The sequence below is a fragment of the Pelophylax lessonae genome (genome assembly GCF_965119305.1).
Source record: "Pelophylax lessonae genome assembly, chromosome: 3".
Lineage (NCBI taxonomy): Eukaryota > Metazoa > Chordata > Amphibia > Anura > Ranidae > Pelophylax > Pelophylax lessonae.
This window is the reverse complement of record NC_138770.1, coordinates 117669041-117676074: the sequence shown is the minus strand read 5'-3', so window position 1 is coordinate 117676074 and position 7034 is coordinate 117669041. Positions and strand designations below refer to the sequence as shown.

The following is a 7034-nucleotide window of genomic DNA, read 5'->3' as shown; positions in this document are numbered from 1 at the left end:
CTACACCACCAGTTAGATCAACCAGATGGTTTTATTCTATTACAAGCATTCAAGTCCAGATAAGATTAACCCTGTGAGTGCTCTTACTATACTTTTTCAAATATGATATGTCAATTATATGTATATTTCAAGATATAAATTTATGTTACATGACATTCATGTTCATATCATTTTATTGATAGAGCACTACTATGAACTACCCCTGAAGAAGACGAAAATTTCTATCTTCGAAACATGTCGGATTCTAGTGCATGGTTGTATATCGCATATCTGCTCTATGCTTGTATATGTTTTTATTATTATTTTTCACTATGTACTAAATAAAATTATCTTTTGATCAACGTAACACAATTTTTGATTGGTTAAATATACCTTTGTGCCTAAAAAGTCCCAATTAGGGGAACCCCCTCCTTTTTTGTACTTTGCACCAGGGATGTGGCACTGTGAACACTGGTCCCTAGCACCCTTTATGAATATACAGTAAAAGCTTGGATTGCGAGCATAATAGTTCCGAAAACATGGTTGTTGTAATCCAAAGCACTCTTATAGCAAAGCAAATTTCCACATAAGAAATAATGGAAACTCAGATGATTCGTTCCACAACCATTTATTAATAAATCCTTAAGTTTATAGTCTATATACAAAAATTACAGAGTATAAAAGAGAAAAGAGGCGCCTCTAAGTGTAGCAGTATGGGGACATTTAATGAAGGTCCAACATTTAGCAACTCACATGGTTGATAATTAAAAGAGGCACATCTACGTAGGCAGGCATCCGGGGTAAAGCTGCCCACATAAACCATCTTCTGAACCACTATCAATCTGCAATCCTGATTGGGAAGACTACCCTGATCTGAAAGTGAGGATTGAAAGCACTCGTGGAGCGCAGCGTGAAAGGGATGATGAAGATGGCTGTTCAGAGGACAGTCTATGTGGACAGCTTTACCCCAGAGCCTGCATACTTAGATGTGCCTGTTTTAATCATCAACCAAGCGAGTTGCTAAATGTTGATCCTTCATTAAATGTAGCAATATTGCTACACTTAGAGGGGCCTCTCTTCTCTCTTATACTCAGTTGTGACATGACGCTACTTGTATATCAAGACATCGCTTGTATATCAAGTCAAAAATTATTTTACAAATGTGCTTGTCTTGCAAAACGCTCTCAAACCAAGGTTTTACAGTATAAAGATGGCCTAGGCTATAAGAAGATTGCTAAGACCCTGAAACTGAGCTGCAGCACAGTGGCCAAGACCATACAGCGGTTTAACAGGACAGGTTCTACTCAGAACAGGCCTCGCCATGGTCAACCAAAGAATATGAGTGCAAGTGCTCAGCGTCATATCCAGAGATTGTCTTTGGGAAATAGACGTATGAGTGCTGCCAGCATTGCTGCAGAGGTTGAAGGGGTGGGGGGGTCAGCCTGTCAGTGCTCAGACCATACCCTGCACACTGCATCAAATTGGTCATCATGGCTGTCGTCCCAGAAGGAAGCCTCTTCTAAAGAGGATGCACAAGAAAGCTCCCAAACATTTTGCTGAAGACAAGCAGACTAAGGACATGGATTACTTATTTGGTTCAGATGGTGTCAAGCATGTGTAAAACTAGGTGAGTACAAAGAGAAGTGTGTCTTGCCTACAGTGGTGAGAGTGTCATGGTCTGGGGCTGCATGAGTGCTGCCGGCACTGGGGAGCTACAGTTCATTGAGGGAACCATGAATGCCAACATGTACTGCATGATCCCCTCCCTCCGGAAACTGTTACGTATGGGCCAATGTTGGGACTTGAATGAGACACAAGCCCTGTAAAGGCTATGCTTCTCCATCCCTGTGATAGAAAGGAAAAAAAGATTGTGACTTTAAAACTGAATCAACCTAACAATGTAGGTTAAAAACAGGGGTTTCGTTAACACACACACACACACACACACACACACACACACCCCAAGCATGTCTCCAGACTTAAACCTTATTGAGCAAACAGAAGGTGGAGGAGCGCAAAGTCTCTGAGTGAAAGAGGACTCCAGTTGCAACCTGTGAAGCTCTGGTGAACTACATGCCCAAGACGGATAAGGCAGTACTGGAAAAATTATGGTAACTACACAAAATATTGACACTTTGGTCCCAATTTGGACATTTCCAGGGGAGTACTCACTTTTGTTGCCAGCAGTTTAGACATTCATGGCTGTGTGTTGAAGGGACAGCAAATTTACTGTTATACAAGCTGTACACTCACTACTTCACATTGTAGCAAAGTGTAATTTCTTCAGTATTGTCACATGAAAAGAAAATCATTTACAAAAACATGAGAGGTGTACTCACTTTTGTGAGATACGGTATTCTACAGAAGCTTTTATCAGTCCAAAGATTACATTAAGAAACAAAAAAGGGGGCCTAGGTAGGTAGTTAAAGAAGATTGGGGGGGGGGGTAAAACCATCAGAGCCCCATAAGAGTTGCCCCAGTTGTTTTTATTTGAAAGTCCTTTGCTGGCTGTAGAAATTAATAAAGTTTACAGCTGCTACTTGCTTTAACCCCTTGTATACTGCACAGTTTATAAAACGTTTCTTAGTAGACAAGGGATTAATGTACACCTTTTGCAGGGAATAGGTAGTAGGATCCCTAATGGATGGTAGACGTGTCTCAAGACCTTGGTCTGCATTCATTGCCCCAGTAAACAAGCTTTCAGAAACTAAATTGAACATTTTACATAAATAAAAAAAAAAAAATCACTATACATTCCCTTTAGAGCCAAATAAGCCATTTTTGGCCTCTGGCTCCTGGCAGAAGAAAAGAAAAAAAAAAAAAAAACACACACTTACTGTGGAACAGGTTTAATTACAATGACACAAATACATTCCATTTTAGTGAATGAAAACCTAGCAGACCTTTGAGGAGTGCTTTCCTCTTGGAAGACACTACCCTATAGAATCAACATATCAATGCCTTCAATTAGTTCACTGCCAGGGTTCAAGGATATCCGTGTTCTGTATTTTTGGGAAAACTCACTTTATTTACAGCTGATAATAAAAGTGAAAAAAGTGACCAATAAACTGCATGAAAACAGAGCAATAACACAATCAGCAAGGAGCTTTTCTATTTGAAGGGGACAGATGTGGATTGTCACAGCGCTATCCAGAGAGCAGTCTAAGTAGCAGCCTCTAGACTGGGAATTCTGTTTCTTGCCAAGGGAACTTAAAAAAAATATATATATATATATAGGATTTTCAACACCTAAAGAGATTGTAAAGTGTTTTTTAAAAAACAAAAACATAAAAGGTTATACTTACCTGCCCTGTGGAGATGGTTTTGCAGAGCGGCCCGGATTCTCCTCTGCTCTGGTCCCTCGTTTGTGCTCCTGCACCCTCCCTTCTGTTGAGTTCCCCCACAACAAGCAGCTTGCTATGGGGGCACCCAAGCCAGGTGACAGCTCCCTGTGTCCATTCAGACACGGTGCCTCGACCCAGCCCTGCCCTCTCTCTCTCCTGATTGGCTGCAGCGGGAGCCAATCGCACCACACTGCTATGAGGAGGGGAGTCCCAGGCAGCTGACAGACTCCTGCAACATCACTGGATAAAGATGGGCTCAAGTAAGTATTAGGGGGGCTGCTGCACACAGAAGGTTTTTTTTTTTATCTTAATGCATTAAGATAAAAAAAAAAAAAAAAAACCTTCTGCCTTTAGAATCCCTTTAAGGCTCAATTAACAAAGCTAACACCAAAAAAAAAGAATTTAGAAAAAAGGCAACACATTCAGCGGAGTCCAATAAGATCACTCCTAAATGTGAATTGAGCATCTATTGTTTTCATGCAGGGTTTTTGTCACTTTGTTTTATAAATTACAGTTCAGTTTTAAATTTATCCAAACCAGATAATACAGTTTTAGGTGAATTGACCCCCTTTCTTTTATCTATCATGAACTCCAGGTTAGAATACTGCATCCGAACTCCAACTTCTGTCAGTCTGCGGAGACATTACAGGTTGGTCCCATTTTCACAGGGAAGGAGGATGACCACATGTGGCTTGGTTTTATCGTATATCTGAAATAGAGATACTAGCAAATCTCACCAGAAATGGGAAAAATAGCTGTCCAACATCAAAAATGAATTATAGGTATGTGGAAGCCTGATCTTTTAATGACAAAGCAGTGTCTAGTTACAGAACAGTTTCACCATATTCACTCCTCCAGGGAAGAGTGGCATAAAAGATAAATAAGTCCATATTACCCTTCCACAATCAAAGTCATTGTATTGAGAAACCAGCAAAGTTATATAATAAAATAGAAAAATGAAAATAAAAATCAGTGAAATAAAGGGAGGTTATTTGGGTGGGTCGGTGTTGATTCCATATTTCTCTTTGAGAAGTTTGAGCTGCTCTTCTTTTTTCTTTGTGTCCATCTTCTGGAATGCCTGAAATAAAACATAATGTTGTGTTCACTTTTCTGTTACTTCACAATATACTGAGAACCGTGGGGTGTAACATGACACAGGGGCAGGAGTAGAAAGATGAACAGAGGGGACAACCACCAATGAGATTACAAATCCCACTGTGCAGCTAAGAACATTAAAGCATGTATGGTTGATTCAATAATTAAACTCTACTGTGTGCTTAGAGGTTATGCCTAATAGACAATCATATTTACACACACAGCTGCAAGAAAAAGTATGTGAACTCTTTGGAATGATATGGATTTCTGCACAAATTGGTCAAAAAACGTGATCTGATCATCTAAGTCATAATAGACAATCACAGTCTGCTATAACTAATAACACACAAAGAATTAAATGTTGCCATGTTTTCATTGAACACACCATGTAAACATTCACAGTGCAGGTGGAAAAAGTATGTGATCCCTTGGATTTAATAACTGGCAGCAATAACTTCAACCAAACGTTTCCTGTAGTTGCAGATCAGACGTGCACAACGGTCAGGAGTAATTCCTGACCATTCCTCTTTACAGAACTGTTTCAGTTCAGCAATAATCTTGGGATGTCTGGTGTGAATCGCTTTCTTGAGGTCATGCCACAGCATCTCAATCGGGTTGAGGTCAGGACTCTGACTGGGCCACTTCAGAAGGCGTATTTTCTTCTGTTTAAGCCATTCTGTTGTTGATTTACTTCTATGCTTTGGGTCATTGTCCTGGTGCAACACCCATTTTCTGTTGAGCTTCAGCTGGTAGACAGATGGCCTTAAGTTCTCCTGCAAAACGTCTTGATAAACTTGGGAATTCATTTTTCCTTCGAGAATAGCAATCCATCCAGGCCCTGACGCAGCAAAGCAGCCCCAAACCATGATGCCCCCACCACCATACTTCACAGTTGGGATGAGGTTTTGATGTTGGTGTGCTGTGCCTCTTTTTCGCCACACATAGTGTTGTGTGTTTCTTCCAAACAACTCAACTTTGGTTTCATCTGTCCACAGAATATTTTGCCAGAACTGCTGTGGAACATCCAGGCGCTCTTGTGCAAACTGTAAACATGCAGCAATGTTTTATTTGGACAGCAGTGGCTTCCTCTGTGGTATCCTCCCATGAAATCCATTCTTGTTTAGTGTTTTATGTATTGTAGATTCGCTAACAGGGATGTTAGCATTTGCCAGTGACTTTTGTAAGTCTTTAGCTGACACTCTAGGACTCTTCTTCACCTCATTGAGCAGTCTGCGCTGTGCTCTTGCAGTCATCTTTACAGGACGGCCACTCCTAGGGAGAGTAGCAGCAGTGCTGAACTTTCTCCATTTATAGACAATTTGTGTTACCATGGACTGATGAACAGCAAGGCTTTTGGAGATACTTTTATAACCCTTTCCAGCTTTATGCAAGTGAACAATTCTTAATCTTAGGTCTTCTGAGAGCTCTTTTGTACGAGGCATCATTCACATCAGGCAATGCTTCTTGTGAAAAGCAAACCCAGAACCGGTGTGTGTTTTTTATAGGGCAGGGCAGCTGTAACCAACACCTCCAATCTCATCTCATTGATTGGACTCCAGTTGGCTGACATCTCACTCCAATTAGCTCTTGGAGATGTCATTAGTCTAGGGGTTCACATACTTTTTACACCTGCACTGTGAATGTTTACATGATGTATTCAATAAAAACATGGCAACATTTCATTCTTTGTTTGTTATTAGTTTAAGGCTAGGTTTCCACTAGTGCGGCTACGAAGTCGTGCTACTTCTAGCACGACTTCGTAGCAAAAGTAAACCGCGGCTTCAGTTAGACTTGTCCCTCATATATAGAGGGAAGTCGCGCTCAAAAGTAGTACACGATTTACTTTTGAGGTCGCGGCAACTGAAGCCGCGGCAGTGGAAACGTGCCCAATTGAAAACAATGGGTTTTGACTTGCTGTGCGACTTGACATGTGTCAAGTCGCACTAGTGGAAACCGAGCCTAAACAGACTGATTGTCTATTGTTGTGACTTAGATGATGATCAAATCACATTTTATGACCAATTTGTGCAGAAATCCATATCATTCCAAAGGGTTCACATACTTTTTCTTGCAGCTGTAGTTATTTGGCACCCAGCATTTAGGGATTATACTATTTACCAACTCTGTGCAAATAGCGCAATCTTTGCGGGTAACCCATAGCAGCCATAAATCCTTAAAGGAGTTGTAAATTCAGAAGTTTTTTTTTATCTTAATGCATTCTATGCATTAAGATATAAAGCCTTCTGTGTGCAGTAGCACCCATAATACTTACCTGAGCCCCATCTCTGTCCATGAGTCCCTCGGCCGTCCGGGGACTATCCCTTCTGATTGGCTGAGATACAGCTGCAGCTGTCAAAGTCAGCTAGCCAATCAGGAGAGAGAGGGGCGGGGCCCAAGGGCAGCTCCATGTCTGAATGGACACACGGAGCTGCCGCTTGGCTTGGGTGCCCCCATAGCAAGCTGCTTGCTGTGGGGGCACTCGATAGGAGGGAGGGGGCAGGAGCAGGAACGAAGGACCCAAGAAGAGGAGGATCCGGGATGCTCTGTGTACAAATAACTGCACAGAGGAGGTAAGTAAAACATTTTTTTTTTAACGAGACTTTACAATCACTTTAA

General features: G+C 41.3%; 1 protein-coding gene across 2 annotated transcripts in view; it reads right to left on the bottom strand.

Moving 5' to 3' along the window:
- Positions 1-4083: 4083 nt before the first annotated feature.
- The window catches only part of SF3B6 (splicing factor 3b subunit 6), a 169470-nt gene continuing 166519 nt past the window's right edge, over positions 4084-7034 (bottom strand). For both annotated transcript variants that reach the window (XM_082251758.1, XM_082251757.1), the window contains one exon: positions 4084-4401. In XM_082251758.1, the coding sequence (XP_082107884.1) occupies positions 4312-4401 (90 nt within the window). In that variant the 3' untranslated portion in view covers positions 4084-4311. The remainder of the gene's footprint in view (positions 4402-7034) is intronic.